Source organism: Zonotrichia albicollis, chromosome 10, assembly GCF_047830755.1.
Source record: "Zonotrichia albicollis isolate bZonAlb1 chromosome 10, bZonAlb1.hap1, whole genome shotgun sequence".
In the NCBI taxonomy this organism is placed as follows: Eukaryota; Metazoa; Chordata; class Aves; order Passeriformes; family Passerellidae; genus Zonotrichia; species Zonotrichia albicollis.
In genome coordinates this window covers 27,204,557-27,222,397 of record NC_133828.1, presented here as the reverse complement: position 1 = coordinate 27,222,397, position 17,841 = coordinate 27,204,557, and the positions used below count along the sequence as shown (strand labels likewise).

Genomic DNA, 17,841 nt, shown 5'->3' with positions numbered 1-17,841 from the left:
CCACACATTTAAGGGGTAAAAATAATAAATGCTATAAATAAATGTTGAAGTTGAAGGTAACTAGCATTAAATAATTTGCCACATAGGTGATACTATATTAAGCCTAGTGTGAAAGGAACTTCCCTCTTGACATACATTATGAAATTCCATCCTGGTTTTTGGGAGATTAAGGTGCTGGGGCACTGCAGTGTACTGGCAATTATTTTTAGGAAATACTAGCTGTCCTCTCGAAATGCAGCACTGCATCTGAGTGCAGAGCTGTGCTTCGTGTGGAACCAGGCATAGGCATGCCAGAGAGGAACTGCAGAAGTGTAAGTGTGGGAAGGCATCGGGGCAAGAGTGGGAACAGTAGCTCTAAATAGATAGGGTAAGACTGCACGGATGAACTGAGGGACATAGAAATGAAGTGATTTGCTTAAGAACTTACAGCAGGTCAGTGGCAGAATGTGGGATAGAATTAAGTCTCTAAATGGCTGCACATGGTTGAAATGCCTGTGACTCTGAGGTTTCAAACTTTAAAGGACATTACATACAGCACCAGCAAGCTCTCCCTCATAAGCAGGGTCTAGCAGAATGCATCCCCTCCTCCTTTGCCTCCAGGAGAGCTGACCTCCACCTGGGCTAGCATGGAAGTGAAAAAAAAGTACATGGCAGCTGGAGGAAACCTCAGGGAACATTGCCTGTAGCATTGATGGCATAGCTGTAGTGTTGTGAAGGGCTGTGGAGGAGTTGCTTCTATTTTGTTTTAACAGCAATGGAGGGGTTGTAAAGCTTTCATGTAGGGTGTTTAATGATTTAAAAGACAAATCAAAACAACAAGCCCAAAACATCACAGAAAATCAGTTCAACACCACGTGGGTCTGCACTGAGTTGCCCTACATGAAATATGTTTACTTAAGAGGGTGGAGGAGGAGGAGCTCTTAGTTTTTGCTTTCTGTGTGAAAAGACCATTTGAAAATCTGTGTGAGGTGTGTAGTGTATATACTCACTAGTCAGGAGTACATCTCTAGATCAGAAGCAACATGTGCCAGTTGTGTTATTATGAGTAGTATTGGGTTTGTGATGGTCTCATGGTGTAAAGGCAAGATTTCTGTGCTTGAAAGCCTGTTTTTTCTTACTATATCATTTGGTCCAATAAAAGGTATTACATTTCCCTACAAATAGCTTGTTGCCAGAGCAGTCTAATGGTCTCAAGAATATTTCCCTTGGGTGAGTTAAAAATAAAAAATTGATTACTCACAGTTGGTAAAATTTGACTGCTTGACATATAATTAATTTACAATAAATCAATATTAATTGTGATAATAATATAATACTTATAGGACTTGTTTTAAATGTTATTTACTACTTATTTTGGAAAAATTTATAACAATGAAATTATTTTTGGATATACTATGGAAACATTTGTATAATAGCACAAAATAAGGAACAGAAATCCAAATAAGAAAATGCAGGAATATGGAACCCATTTAAATCACAAAATTGCTTTTTATTCAATATACAAATATGCTTGAAAAGTGGGAGGGAAAGAGGCAATGATGGAGAGATAGAGATAAGTGTCACCTTGGTTTGTCTAATTCAGTATCCCCCGGTGCTGCTATGTGCTATCACGAAAGGCTGTTTTGGTTTTGGTACATAGGAATTAGAAGAATATTTAATATTCTATTTCCAATGTAAACAAGTGAAGTTGGGTTGTGGAGTGTCAGATGGAGCCCCGAAGTTCAGTGGGTTGATTTCCCTTGACTGGCGCAGCTGGCAGCCTTGTTTTCCCTGCAGCACGGGTGACAGCTTAGTGCCCCGTTCGTGTTCCCTGCGCGGCGCTTCTCGGCAGCGCTCGCAGCCCCTGAGCTGCTTGCCCGGCTCTGCCGGCTGAGGCAGCCCCGCCTCGCGCAGCTGCGGCGCTGCCGGCTCCGGGCTCCTTCCCGCGGGGCAGCGCTGACTGTGCAGCGCTCCGCTCCAGGTGCGCATCTGCACTGCTCTTGTTAGCCTGTGCTTGCAGCTCTGCTTTGTATTTGCTGAGGCAAAGTGAAAGTAAGTTCACTTCTAATAATTCTGGGTAAACTTAAAAGGGTTTGATGTATTTTGCTTCACCTAAACATGTGTATAGTGTAGCTTCCTCTCTCTGTGCAAGTCAGTATGAGCGCTGTCCAAATAATAGGTAGTTCTCTGTATTAACTGTTTCCCTTCTTCTGATTCCACCTTTGATCTGCTGCTGCACTTGCTGAAGTTCAGAGAAATATTTATATTGATTTCAGAACAGGCAGAATTATATTCTTGAATATAAAATTTTCTTGTCAAGATATAAGTCATCTTGTGTGTCTCTGAATTTTTGTGTTTCTGTACAACTTATAAATCACACAGAATGCCTAGGCACTGACTTCTCTAAACTCCCTCCACTTAGTGTGACTGATTAGTTTATGTATGATTTTTCCAGACCTGTGAATTCCCTATCCCCTCATTCTGTACCAGTGTGACCCTCAGCACAATTAATGTTGACAACCACTTTCTGTTTCTCTGTCTGGTGTTTGAATACTTTTCAACCTACAGCAGTATGAGTGAGCATGAAATCGTGATGAAATTACAACTAAAACAAAAGATGACAGCCTGTCTCCTTAGCAACCCAGGCCACTGTGTGCATGCAGCCAGCCCATGCTGAAGTGAAAGACTTGGTGTTTATTCCTGCGTCGTTTTCTAGCAAATCTCAAGATTAGCTGCATCAGCCCCTGAGGCTTTGCCATGAACATAATGTTTGCAGCAAAGCAAACTTTGTCTTCTGTTTCACTTTTAAGCAGGGGAGGATTTTGCTGGATATCAAATTGGTAAAAATGTGCTGTCTTTGCACAAGGAAAGAAAGGGAGAAGCATGTTCTCCCTTTCAGAGAGTTTCAGATCATGTCTTCTGGGCTCTCTGTCTTCATACCCCACTGGGCAGAGCAGGCCTCAGCAGTGCTGAGTAGTACTCTCAGCTCCAAAACTCCAATCAAAAGTAGAGATGTTTTTTAAAAAAAAAGAAATGGCTCTGAGTTCCTGATAGAGACAGGAATATAAAGAAAGATAAGTCAATAGCCCCTTTTGGATTTGTCTCTTAGAGATTTTTGCTCTGCAGGGAGTAGCATTGGTTTTCTAGGCAATACAGGACTGGGGCATTCCTGAGGACTTGGCTGGCTTGTAAACTGTGACTTAAAGAACACTCTCTCCTTCATATTGCAAGAGAGTGTGCTCTACTGCACTCTCTTGCCAGAACATTAAGCAAACTGCTGATGCACACCTTTCATCAAGGAAAAAACTGAAAATTTTGATTTGTGTTTTAAAAATTGAAATTGGTTGCATCTGCATTTCTGCAAGGGGTACATAAATTGGCAAGATTCTAATAATAAGTTCCACAGAAATGGAATACTCATTTCCAACTGAAGTGATTGTTACATGCATGTACATTCTGCATGCTGGATGAAGACAGTAGTTAATTTGTATCTTTTCTGTGAGGCTAATCTCACCATTGTCAAGCTAATGGTCTAAAACATACTGGTTCGTATGGTCCACTGGCTGAAGGTCTTTTATAAAAGAATATATATTAAGGGGAATATTTTTTCTAAAATAATCACCATAGCCTCTATAATAGAATGGAGGAGAATCTAATGGTGTCCAATTCCTCTGGGTTAGAATGGCAGTATTTTGCCATAGTGTCATTATACTGCCATGTACTGGAGGTGTATTGGTTAGGTGTGGAGCAGAAGACACAAAGATGTGTTATACAGTCCTTTCTCTTTGGTAGGTAATACACTGTGAAGATGTATTACTAGGACTTATTAGTGTAGTTTGTCAAACCTTGTAAGACCAAGATGTACAGCAAAGTTTGTCATGGTGCTGTAGTTAGAAGCAATTGTGATGTTCTCGTAAGAAAAGATCATGATATCTTTGAATGTGGGAGACCAGCTATGTGTGTGGCATTGCTGATGAAGAGAAGGGAGATGGAGAAATGATCTTTGTGTGACAATTTTGAAAAACCAGATTAACTAACAAAGCTTTGCCTCTTCAAGTTGAAGGAAAAAATCTTGGAATCCTATTTTGTGGTCGTGACTTTCATTTTTTCCTTTTCTCTGGAATAGTAACTGAAAAAATTGAGGAGAAGAAGTTATCTTAACACTTGTCAAAACATTGATAAAAAATTTGAAAGCGTCTTCGTTTTTTTTGGCTGATTTGCCCTAGGCAAAGAAAAGGAATTAACTGATGTGAAACTTTAATGCAAACCTCCTCCACCCCCAAACACTTCAGTATTATTTGAACTGTGTTCAACACCCCAATTTCTATTCTGATATAATAAATGATGAGTGCACTACAGTGGGGTCATGAGTCCCAAATAAGAGACAGAATTTCTATGGGCATGTTGGATAGAATCACTACCAGGGTCAGGAATGCTGTTGTTAGGTGCAGTTTATGGAGAAAGTAACTTAGAGCTTAGGATGGAATCAGCAGCTTCTCCAGGAAAGGTTTTCTTATAACAGGTGACTCTGCCAGCAGCTATTCCCGTTGCTGACTTGCATGTTGCAATCTGTGCAAAGTGTTGTCCCAAGCTGGAGCCCTAATACAGGAATGGAGAAGTAATACAGTACAGCCACCCTAGGACATGTTATTTTTATCTTAAGTACAAATTATTAAAGATACTTTATAAACTTCCATGGTTTTTCTCATAGCTTTTACTAGCAATATGCCAGGATCCAACAAATTATTTTAAAGTAATTGTTTAATTGATGAGATTTGGGAAGACAAACTTGAGACACAATTCCAAATTATAATAAAATTATGATTTTATTGCAGTGAAGCTGCAATTTTTGTGTCATCCCTTTGTAAAGATAAGGGCTGAATTTAAACTTTGATTTGAATCTGGCATTTAGATTCAGCTGACATGAATAGTTAGTGTATTAGAATGTGATCAGTGAGTTGGCCGGAAGTGTGCATTAAGTCTGTGATGTAAAACAGTTCTGATATCCAAGGAGAGATTCCTGCTTGCTTCCATTTTTCTTAGACAAGGTACATGGTTTTCTACCTAAGATTTTTTTAAACTACTCAAATGCAGTAGTGCAAAACAAAACAGAAAACAAACAACAACAAAATAGGGCAGAAATTTCTGATGGAATATCCTTATCTAAAAACCAGCAGTGCAAATCAGTCTATCCTCATGAATGGTCATGGAAGTTAATAAGAATAACAGCAATAAGGTTCTCTGCTATTATAATAGGTCCCTGTAAGTCATTCTTTCAAAAAAGAATTTGTTATTGATGTTCTTTGTATAGATATTTGAAGCATTCCATGGAGCTTAATGTATTTTTTTAAAAAAAGAAAGAGATTGTTTTTAAAGAAAACAAACGAAAGAGAAGTTCTAATTTGCTGTTACCTTTTTGTGATGATTCTTTTGTCTGGTATATACAGGCAAAAATGATGTGGATTTGATAGCTGCATGGCATTTTAGACTTGACTCAAAAAAGTACTTTCATGCTATATTGGATGACAGGAGTTACAAATGAGATTAAAGCGTTGGTTTCTCTGCTTCTCCTCTGATAGGTCATTGCTTGTGAGCAGCAGTATGACTACTCATATGATGCTCGGTGTGACGTGTGGTCCTTGGGAATAACAGCTATTGAGCTGGGGGATGGAGACCCTCCTTTATTTGACATGCATCCGGTGAAAACCCTTTTTAAAATTCCAAGGTATGGCACTAGATGGCTCTCTTCGCTCACTAGTTTGTTGCAAGGCAGTCTACTCAAACGAGAACTATTTGGCAAATGTTTGTGCTTAAAATCCTAAGAATCTCTTCTGCAAAAAGACAATAAAAATCTGTAATGTTAAAGATTTTTTTTTTCAGTCTGTCTTCTACAATAATTTTTATTTAGAACTCCTTGAAATGATAAAGATTTATTTATTTTATTTTAATCTTAGAATATAAAATCATATCATATCCAGGTACCTTCCTTCCAACAGAACTTTTCTTACCTACTGCTGATGAAAATGTTTATTTCAAATGGAGAAGCCAACATTTGTTTATTTAACATTATTTGTTAAAGAATTATTTCAAATATTATTCCTTAGCCTTGGGCTTGTTTTACTGTAAAAGAAAAACATACAATTTTGACAGTACTATGAAGCAATCTGGCAGCAAACTGTAGTCATAATTTATTTTTTCATTTACCTGAGGATGTTAAAATTTGAAGATTTAGTTTGTCATCCATGGACAATCCAATATGAATTATATTAGATTAGATATGAAAAGGGATATAAATTCCTTTCTATATATAGTCATGTAAATTAGCTGTATTATTTCATACTGTCTATATTTGATTTCATTTGTTTTCACTTCACTGAGTCTTCTTGAATAAGTGAGATTGACAGTGTGAACTAGAGTTTAGCAACAGAACAGTTGTAATAATAGAGGAAATATAGAAATTGTCCATCATTGATTAGGCTGGCATGTACTAGTGTTTTCCACATTTTGGCTAATGAAGAATCACCACTGACTTAACAGTTTAAAACCTTCAGCAATACAAGTATTTGACCTTTTGTTATCTACACAGTTATCATAGGCTTTTAAAATTTCATCTGATTGCAATTTGCATTTCTGATTAAGTCTATTTATATGCAGATGCAGTTGTGCTGAGTTCTGGCTCATACAGTTATCTCCTTCTCCCCAGCTCAGACATGAACTACCACCACTCTCCAAAATTATTTATACTGAAGCAGCAGTTGATCTTCTTGCCTTTTCATGAGTGTAAAATGTATCTGGGCAGTTAAGGCAAGGAAGGCTTCAGATTACTAAAACAATATTCAAAATTTTTATCAGTGCTCAAAACAGTTTAAGAGGGCAGAAGTGATACCAAAAATAAGAGCAAGCAATAGGAAGATACAAAAAAGAGAGCATGTGGAGTCTTTGATTTCTGTCTACAGATTACCTATTTCTCTATGTGCTGTTGCATCTCTGTGTGACATAGCAAAACAAAAGTGAATTATCGATCTGATTAATCAAATAATGTGTATATTTACCAAATAGACTATTATAAGTTTTTAAGTTGAGATATTTTCCTCTGCTGTGCATTATATGAGCTTTAGCCTTGCTGCTTCTAACTATACATTCTTATTAGATGATGTGAACTGTGATGAGTGCTGGATGGCATAAGAAATGTCTGTGTGTGTTTCTGTAGACTTCTTCCATTCTCAAATGGTCAAGTTTCTATGTCAGTTTAGTCATTTAGTTTCACTTTTTTTCTAGTGAGAGGCAATTGTGCTTTTAGCCTTGGCATTGAATTTCAACATAGTGAGCATCAGAGCTAGACCTTATTCTGAAATGAGTATAATTTAAATCAATGAGTCTTTCAACTTTATGGGATTTGAATCAACCATTAGATGAATAGTTTTGTACTGGCAGTCAGAGCAGTTGGATACCCTCAAAATCTTTGGAGATATCTTCTTGTGTAGAACTCAAGTCAAGGACTTCTGTTAAACTGAACTGCTTCCAGGTTCATGCTCCATTATGTAATTTGGACCAGGCATTGTGGGAAGAGGAGGTGTCTTATGCCCATTTAAATTCAGGTTTTCTATCATTGGGTCAAGCAACATAAAATATGATTGGGGACTGAATTTATCTCAACAAAGTATTTCTAGAGGACAAGTGAACCCTCAGAAATCACCAAGTACTTAAACTTGGGCTTAAGAAAGAAAGTGATCCCACTGTGCTGCACTTCCCTCAAAGCCTGACTAGTGTTTCACAACAGGAGATGCTGCATGCTAAGTGTTTTTGAAAACATAATGGTTTTTTTAAGGTATTGAAGTATTAGCTTTATTCTTTTGATAATATGGCCTGAGCTGTGAACCAGATGTTTAAGCAACTTCCCATGGTTAAACTTTTCTTGTCCTACAAAATTTGTCTGCAGCAAATATCCGATAGCAAAAGTGGAGTGAAAAAGAAAATGCTAGTTAATTTTTACATCAGATGTTTCATTAGACTCTGGACCTTATTTCTATGTATATTATGTAGGTTTAGATGAGCAGGGGGTACAAGTTCCTGGATTAATGCCAATAAGAAAACTTCTTTCATTCATGAACATTTTGTTGTATGAAGGTGCAGTATCTTAGAAACAGTTGTGATGGCACATGCATGGGACTTTTCTTAAAACTAATGAGAAGGAGACATTATCTTAGAGCAAATGTTAAGGTTCTGTTTTGCAGTAATGCACATATTCTCTCCCATCAAAATGGATTCTTGGATCTAACTAATAAATCTCCTGAAAAGGGACCTCCAGTGCCTAGAGATAAGAGATAAATCATACTGCGAGGACACTGAACCATGAAATTATTCTGTTAACGTGTCATCTGCCTAGAATATATTTTCAAATCTCCAACAGAAGGGTCTAAATTATGAAAGGAAGGTGGCCTAGCAAAGTTGGTAATTTGGGAGTTGATACTTTTAACCTCTTCCATCTGCTGTCACTACTTAAGTGTGTCGCTTTTGGCAAAAATATTACAAAATGAAAGATTCTCAAATACCATTACACCTAAGCTTTTTAAAGTAAAATAGGTCCATAAATTCTTCAAACTATGTTATCTTGTGAGAAATGTTACATTATCTCAGTACTATCTCTTAGGGTGTCATGACAAATCACTGGCAATTAATTGAAATTTTGAAAAGTAATGGCTATAAAAAATCGTGTGGCAAAGAGGAAATAAAAATGGTATATTGTAGTCTGGAAAGAGTGGATGGGGGTGTATGTACTAGTGTAAAGTGAGGATTTCAGATAATGTTGCAAAGATCCTGCTTTTCAGGATTTGTCTCTGTATAGAAAGTCTTTTTATAGGGACATGGTAAAGAGCAATTTTTCTAGGCTACACTGACAGCTGACACTAACAGGAATTAACCCAAATTCTTCACTCATGTCTATCACTCAAGTGTTCTTCTGAGAGCAGTGGAAGGCACCTGTTTTAAAATTGATTGGTGATAAAAAATGGCTATTTGATTTTCTAACTCACAAAATCTAAGAATTAAGTGAAATTTCATTTAAAATTATTATGCTTCATTAATTCATGTTAAATAGCCAGGAGTGGAATGGAATTGAGCTTGTGAAGAGTCATTGAATGGTGCAGTTTTTAACTTGTGTTGTACTGTGTTGAGACTTATAGCTCTTGGGAGTACTTATTAGTTTGAATTTACTGATGCTTGACTGCTTCAGCAGCTGACTTGCATCCAGCAGGATCAAACTTCCTCCTACCTCATTGCAACTTCAGCTTCATGGTAGTTTGTACATAGGCAGTATCTTTGTACTTTCTGTGCCGCCATACACCCACCTTTTATGTTGGTAAATAAAATCCAAAGAAATTCTTCAAGAGTACTCAGTTACTGTCATTTTTAAGGTATGATCATGTCAAGAGAATAGACAATAGAATGTAACTTCAGTAGATAGACTGTGGTACAGCCCATTGCACCTTCACCTTGCTCTGGTGTATACCTGTGAGGCATCTGGTGTACTGCAGGTAGTTTCATCCATCTGAACAGCCAAGATCCATTGTGGGGACATTTGAAATACTAACATTTTCTAACACAGCCTTTCATATTGCAGCCTCTTATATTCCAACTTTTCTGTAATTTTGCCATCTGCACTGGTATTGACATGATCCTGATATATCATGTAGCATACACTTTTATTGCTGTTGCTTGGAGTGGTAAAGAAACACAAGCGTGCGTTGTAGGACAATATAGCTGAGAGTTGGTTGTTTTTGTAAAACAAAATCCAAAAGAATTAATAGAATTGCAGTTACTTAATATGAAGTGTTTAAAGTAATTAAAGGAATATGCTGAAAATAGTCTTATGGTAAATAATTTGACATCAGGAATAGAAGTTTCAGAGCATAATGTTGTTTATTTCTGAATAGGAATGTGCAGTTGCAGCAATGTGACTAATCTGCTTCAGAAAATCAGATTCTGCCTATGGTTATAGGTAGGGCATCCTGATGTTTGTAAAGGCTGTGTTTAATTGTCTGAGGAATAAGCTGCCTTTGAAACACTATTTTATTGTCTGATACACTGGACCCCCATTATTTTGTGATTGTAGTTTTATAGAAAATTCCAAATAATTAAAATGTAAGGTGGCATGTTACGTTTAGTGAGGAGAACTAAATGTCCTTGGGATTCTCCTTAGCTGGGATATGAATAGCAAAGCCGTTCAAGAATAGTGTATCTCTAGGTGAAAAAAAGGGATGGGTCTGTGACTAGACATTGGAAAGACCACTACTAATTCTTCAGGAGGCTACAGACTTCTCATACAATCTCAACCCAGTGAAATATGTCTAGATTTTCAAAATTATTTAAGTCCTCAAATGTGTTGTTGGCTAGCTAGTGGAATTTCCAATAAGCTTTTTGTGTTTTATTTCTGTTACAATGCTTTAAATCTCCATTCTGCATTTATTTTTTTTTCCAAAGAGTTCAGGATCACTGGTTTCACAGCAAGTGAAGCATTGATATGTTTTTGAAAATGTCAGAAAGTCTGTGCGCTTGGCTGTATTTTCTTCCATAGAATCACAGAATGGTTGAGGTTGGAAGGGATGTCTGGAGGTCATTTTGTCCAGCTGTCCTGCTCAACCTGAGTTATCTGTAGCAGATTGCCCAGGACAGTATCCATACAACTTTGGGTATCTGCAAGGATGGAGACTCAACAACTTGTCTGGGCAACCTGTGCGAGTTCTCAGTCACTCTTACAGTGAAGAAATGTTTCCTGATGTTCAGGTTGAACCTTCTGTTTTTCAGCGTGTGCACATCAACTCTTGTGCTGTCACTGGGCACCACTGAAATGAGCCTGGCTCGGTTTTCTTTACTCTCTCCCTTCATGAATTTCTATATTGATAATACCCTTTTTGAGCTTTCTCTTTTCTGTGCTAAACCATCCTGCCTGTCTCAACCTCTCCTCCTGTGAGAGGTGCCCCAGTCCCCAGATCAGTCTCAGTGACTGCTGCTGGACTCTCTCCAGTAGCTTTGTGCCTCTGCTGCTGGAGGCCAGAGCTGCACAGTGCTCTGCACGTGGCCTCGGCAGGGCTGGCAGCAAGGCAGGGTCCCCTGTCTGAGCCCACTGCCCACCCCCTCCTAAGGCAGCCCAGGGCTCCAGCAGCCTTTGTTACCACGAGGGCACAGAACTGGCTCATGTTCACCCCAGTGCCCACTGGAACCCCCAGTTCCTGTGGTGCAAGGCTGCTTTTCTGGTGGTCAGCCCCCAGAAAATACTGCTGCAGGGCTCTGCACAGCTTCTGCTGAACTTCTGAGGCTCCTGTTTGCTGTATCTCCAGCCTGCTGAGGTTCCTTCCCTTTGGATGGCAGCACAACCCTGTGGTGTATCAGCCATTCCTCACAGGTGGAACATGCAAACTTGCTGAGGGTGCACTGTCTCATCATTAATGAAGATGTTGAATGGGACTGGACCATTTTTACCCCTGCAGTACCCCTCTAGTGGGGGATGTAGGTATGTGGATGTTTCTGTGATTTGGCAGTACATGTGTTAAGTCAACAGGGAAACAGTTTTGGGCTAAGAGGAGAAGATATTTTACTTTTGTTACTGTCACTGTCTCAGAGTATGCAGTGCCAAAAGACTTCAGGGCAAGAGCTCTGCCCTTATAAGGATGTACAGGACTTACTCATTACTAATTCATTCCTAACAGGTATATGAATTGATAAAACGTCAAATGCATCCTTGGGTTTAAATATCAGATTCAAATAGATTTGTGCCAGGGTTTAACAGAGTAATGACTACATTGTAGTACTTTTACCTTCGTTATATCATCTTTATTTAAGAAGCAGAGAGCAATTTCTAAGACTGTTCCAAGTAAGCATTTATAACTGGGCTTTTAAGTCTGGCAGTAGATCTAGAAATTGAAGTGTATGCAGTTAGCAGCTATATCATAGCAAAATGGGGTCTGTTTTCCATTTATCTTATGACATTTTAATATATTTGAGAAAGTGGTAGAATATTATAAGTATTTTTATATATTACATAAGACAGTAGGGAATTAGCCCTAAAATTAAATCATCTTGGTCCAATTTCCCTCCTTTCCTTCCTTTAACTGTCCAGTTATCACATAACTTATCTACAACTGCCTGTTTCTCATTGATTTTGTCTTTCTCTTCCTTTTTGTAAGTCATTTACAGATAGAATTTGATTTTGCAAGTGCACTCTTTGTTCATATATATTCATACCTAATTTCAGCAAGTAATTGTAATTTGTGCTCTGTGCCTTGCTGTTGAATAGTCTGTTGTAAGCATTTACTGTTTTAGCTATTAAGGAGGACTTTGCCTGCACAGTCTGTTTCTGATTTTTGATTCGTTAAGAGTCTCTCCTCCAACTGGCTTTCTCATGAATAGAAGGGTACTGTTTTATAGGTATGTTCTTTGGTGCTTATTTAAAAGAGACTCTCACCAAATGTTTCCTGCCAGTATAGTTGTTCTAGAACACAGAGGAGCTAAAATGTACGCAGCTGAAATGAGTTCATCAGGAAACTCGAATAATTGTGAAAATAAATGTGCTCAGCTCTCAACCATTTTCTGAGCAAGTAAAAAATAATCACTTCTGATGCCCTGTGTTACTCTCCATGTTGCCCTCAACTGCCTCTAAACCCTCTCGGTAGAAACTGAGATGCCTGACAGATGTTTTTAGTGACTCCATATGCAGTTAATTTTGTGCATTAAATGCACATAAACTGTTTTAGTCATCCAGTTTCTAAAGTAAATTATTACTTTTCAAAATCCATTGCATAAGTAATAACAGACTGCTAAGATACTGTGAATGCCATTTTGTTTTGCTCTAGTGGAAAATTTCTTGCTGACAAGGTCAAGCCTTGCAGTCTGAGAGCAATCATGTGATGAAAGGCACATCCAGCAGGAGGAGAGGTGGGAGATGGACATCTACTGTTGTCTCCTTCAGAAGTGAGGATTTGAAATATGTTTCAGTCAGATTTAGGGGATAGAGCTGACCTAGCCAATCTTGCTTTTATTATTGTAGACTAAAATTATGTTTGTTTTAGTGTGCTTTGAAAACTGCTCCCTGTTTCTCGACAGGACGACAGTAGTTAACAGCATTGTCTGTAGTTGTCTTTTGGCAGTAATACTGTCAGTGTAATCCTTACACAGAGCATATACTGATTTTTAAGGAGATTCATGCTGTGGTGCACAGTGAAGTGGAGGTTGCAATGGAAAAGATGTAGCATGGCTGCTTTTTATTTCTAGTGCAGCAAAAGACTTGTGCTCTGCATTTAAAATGGGTTTGAAGATTGTGAGAAAATCTCACAATTGCTACAACCAATTTTCCACTATTTACCCCAGGGTATAGCTTCCTTTGAGGTAGATAGCTCACATGTAATATTGCATTGCCCTGAGACATTTAATCTTCAGGTATTTTTTTATGATTGATTGATATACATTGTTATAGAGATAGATTTCTTAGGATAAAAATAATTAAGATAGTCTAGGAGTCAAGTTGCTCAGCAAACAACTAGGTAGCTCTATTTTCAACATATAAGCCTACATTGTTACCATAGGTTGCTGAGAGGCTGCTGATACTTAATAGATAAGGTTTAGATAGATTACCTGCAGTACTAAACAATTTACTGGGTACAGAAAATGGGCTTCAAATACAGTCTAGAAATGAAACATCACAATTATTTGAGGTACTCTGTAACCTTGGAAACAATTGGGAGCAGTGACATCAGCAACAATTATGTGCTATTTTGTCTTCAGTTTATCACCAAGGTAACCAGAGCAGGTTTCCCTGCTTGAAATTTTAAGAATGTCATGGTCTGGTATTAAGCGAACATTCATGAAGCAGACTACTTAGGGTCTGTTAAAATTGCACTCTGCTTCCATTTAAAAATGATCCTTCAGGATTTAAATTGTGTAAACTCCTGTGGGTTTTTGGGGTTTTTTCCTTTTTCACCCCCATTTTTTCCTATGAAACAGCCGCAGGCAAAGAAAGCCTTCATTACTGTGCTAAATTCTCTAAATACTGGAAAGAAGGAAAATTTATTTCCTTATTGATTCCTTTTTGTGGCCCCCAAATACCAAGTATTGCAACTGCATACAAAGGCTGCGAATAGCACGATGTTATTTTTGGGCATAGGATTTACCCACAGTGGAGGACAAATGATATTCCCACACTGAATTTCTTTGAGGGGAGCTCTGCATTAAAGTCGAGTTTCACAAGAGACTTGTATTCAGTGCTGCCAGAGGAAAATACTGGATGAGTGAGACTTCCCAACTATCAAACATCCACAGTCTGCCTACCTTACCTTGTGGTTGTGCCACATGATAACCATCTTTGTGCTTAGTCCAGAGAGGTGTTTGGTTTTTTGCAGTGGATTTGGAAAAGGTGATGTTTGAATCAAAGTTTTGTTGCATGGTAGAAAACCTGTACTCCCCTTTTTAATTGCTTTCTGATTGGAACGTTCTGTGGTGTCAGAACTGTAATGCTGACTGGCAGCTTACTCAGACCATACAGTCTCTTGTGTGTGTGACTAAATTTTAGTGAGAGGTATTTATAGGAAATGGTGATAAAGCTTATCTGTCAGTCATGGAGGAAAAAGAGGAGACAGCATAAAAGTTGCTTTTTTTTTGAAGTTTGGACCAGTGTCTTGGTTGAAAGTCATATCAAAGCTATAAATTTTCAGTCATAAAATTTTAATATTTTGCCTGCGATGTCTTATCTTGTCAAACTTTTTTTTTTTTGCATGTGTCTTTATCCCTTGATTGCTGCCCATGCAAAACACAGTCTTGTGTTCTGTGGAGTTATTGTGCATTTAACAAGTGTTTTTCCAGAGCCCTTGGTGTACAGGCAATTTCTTGCACTTGTGCCTTGGAAATACAAGTTAGAATTTAACATTTGAAGGAAAGATATAAAATTCTGTTCTGGTTTGTAGTGCAGTCCTTAAGAAGTGCAACTTCATTACATGCCATTAGCCTTGTGGGGTTCCAAAATAAGCTTTATATTGGAGTTCAGTAGCCCACATCATTTATAATGAATTGAGCCAAGTAAATTAAATTAGATTTTTGCATGAACAAAAGATAATCTCTTCACATAGTTTGGTATTGCAGTGTGAATAAGGCACCTTGTACATTTTGCAGTTCCAGAGACTTTCATGGGATGTAGTTGAAAAACAGATACCTTTCTCTATTCAAAATAGAATATTGATGTTCATTTTTATAAAGGAATTATTCACTGGCTGATAGAAGCAGAAGAACGAGAAAGTGAACTTTTTAGGTACTAGCCATGTTCTGGCAAGATTGTAGTTATCCTTAGGATCATAATGAATGTGTGTTGGTTATTTTTTTTGTAATAAAAAGTGACCAAATGCCTATGTGCTTTGCTCTCTAAAGTAGTTTTCAGAAATATGCAATAAAAAGCAATTACACTATTTGCAAACGTATTTGATGAAAAGGATCTGGGCTTTGAAAGGTATTGATTTGCTTGTTGCAGTTATCAGTTTGATTAATGTTAAGATTTTATGCAGTATATTTAATAATTACTCAAGGTTAGTGCAGTAATAATGCACTACACATATCTGCACATTTACTATTAACAATTAGTGGCTTATATTTCTTTCCTATCAGAGATATAGTCATAAGTTAGAACTCATAAAATTTTTAAAGAAATATTTATTGGAGTAGGTATTGGTCATAAATCTTTATAACTCCAGTGTTCAGGGAGAAATAATTATTTAGTGGGTTTATTTCATGATCATGAAATGCCGTTTAGATTTCTGTTGTACTGCAGCTTCTCCCAAGAGTTCCTACAGGAGGTGCATGTTTCCACAACTGTCATGAGGCCAAGGAAAAATGCCCTGGCAAGACTCTAGGTAGTGCATTCTCTGCAGAGAGGCCACATTTTACATGTGAACAAACTGGAATGTAGTCAGAATAAATGACTTTGCAATGCTAGGTTCACAAATGTTACAGTGCTGTTGGAAGAAATAGCAAGCAGGGAATGGAGAAAGGAAATAGAAGAGGAGGAAAATGGTAAATAATGATGAAGGCCCTGTGCAATGGCCTGTAAGTTGGTTCTGTGCTAAGGTTCAGTATTTATATATGGTTAAATGTGATCTTGGGAGGGTAGGGATACAAAGCAATGGCCATGTTCAAGGGCTGGGTTTCAAAGTGGTGAAATCCATGGTAACGAAGGAGTCCCTACCGAAAATTGACTGAAAATGAATTTGAAGTGTGAAGATCTGAGAAAATAAAGCCTTGAGAAACCTGAGCTGAACTCATAAATGGTCCTGCTGTGAGCAGGAGGATGGAATGGAGACCTTCTGAGGTCCTTTTCAGCCTGTGTTAGTCTGTACTGTGGGGAAAAATGTTCACTTCATCCATATAGGGGCTTTAGGAGGAATTTAAGTTGTAAACAGGGTAGTTTACTTACTTAGCCAGTCTGAATAAACAATTACTGGACTAATTTGTCTAGCGTTGTTAGTAACCCTTAAAAATCTGCATTGAAAGCATACAGATATAAAAGGTATAAAAGGTTTGAAGACTGAAAAAACCCTGGTAAAACTTATCAAAACCAAGTGAATTTTCCAAGGCACATGTAATTTTTCTTACAGAGGTCTAATTTGTTTTATTGAAAAAGTGTCAGCATTTTTATAGTGCATCCAAAAAAAATTTAGAGGTAATTTGAGCATGGCCCTGCTTATCTCTAAGATATAAGATCTCTAAGATACAAAGTAGATATCTAAGATCTTGAAGACTGGCATTTTAATCTACTTGGCAAATGAATGTTGAGATCCCATGAATAAGAGCTGTATTTACAAAAACAAAATAGAGAGGTATGTCTGTGAGAACAGAGGAAGCAGCAAAGCAATTCTCATGCTCTGGGAAAGGGAGCGCTCACTTTTCTTTCTGTGCAAACCCTTTCTTCAGTAGCTTGGATGGTGACAGGGGAAAGGAACATTTCTCCTTTTGAATGAGTTGGTATCCCTGCTTTGACATCCAGCACCACAGTCTCTGAGAGCATTAGGAAAAAAATGGTAGTAACATCTTTCATCTTTCTACTTGGCTGACTGAAGGGATTGGATTGACTTTATGCAGTTTAGTTTGGTTAAATTAGCTAAAATGTGACTGCTAATTTTCTTCATTCTCAGTATAGTTTTATCAGATTCCCTCTTATCAGACTGTTCACATATTAGTACAAGTGCTGGATAAAGATGTTTTGAATTACAATAAGGTAGATTCATTGGGCAAGTTGATGATCCATGTTCTGTTGCCAGCTTCCAAACGCATCAGATTTTAGAGCAGGCAGCATCTACTTGAGCTGTCTGGGGACACAAAAAGAACAGAAAACGTCTTAAATTGCAACAAAACCAGACATCTGCATTTATGAAAGTATAATTTTCTTCTTTGTTTAGCCATTCTATGTGTTATTTAAAATTGAGTGCTCATGTCATGTTAAAAAGTATGTAATCACCATAGTTACTTGTAATTAATTACTGAGAGGAAGTTCAGGAAGGAAGGAAGGAAGGAAGAATTGTTTTCCATCTTATACCCTCTATTTTTATTGTAGATGTATTTTTACTTCTCTGTCCTAGTTTTGCCTTTGGGGATTTTAATTTGTCTTTATCATCTTTTTTGTCTCTCATTTCTACTTCTCTTTCTACTTCTTCTCACTTTCTTAGTGCTTTGATATTTTTCCCAATCTTGGCATTGTCTTTTTCCTTTTGCCAAGGAGCTGCTTCCCATCTTCAAAATGTTCCCTTGTCCTATGTCTGTCATTTACCATTGCTTCTTTCAATTCTTCGTTCTCTGAATTTTTAAACTTATCCAGGAGATACTTCTTTTCAG

General features: G+C 37.7%; 1 protein-coding gene across 10 annotated transcripts in view; it reads left to right on the top strand.

Annotated features, from left to right (window-relative positions):
• MYO3B (myosin IIIB) overlaps positions 1-17,841 on the top strand; it is a 236,679-nt gene that overhangs the window by 40,972 nt on the left and 177,866 nt on the right. For all 10 annotated transcript variants that reach the window (XM_074548518.1, XM_074548517.1, XM_074548516.1 and 7 more), the window contains one exon: positions 5,559-5,704. In XM_074548518.1, coding sequence (XP_074404619.1) covers positions 5,559-5,704 — 146 coding nt within the window. The remainder of the gene's footprint in view (positions 1-5,558; positions 5,705-17,841) is intronic.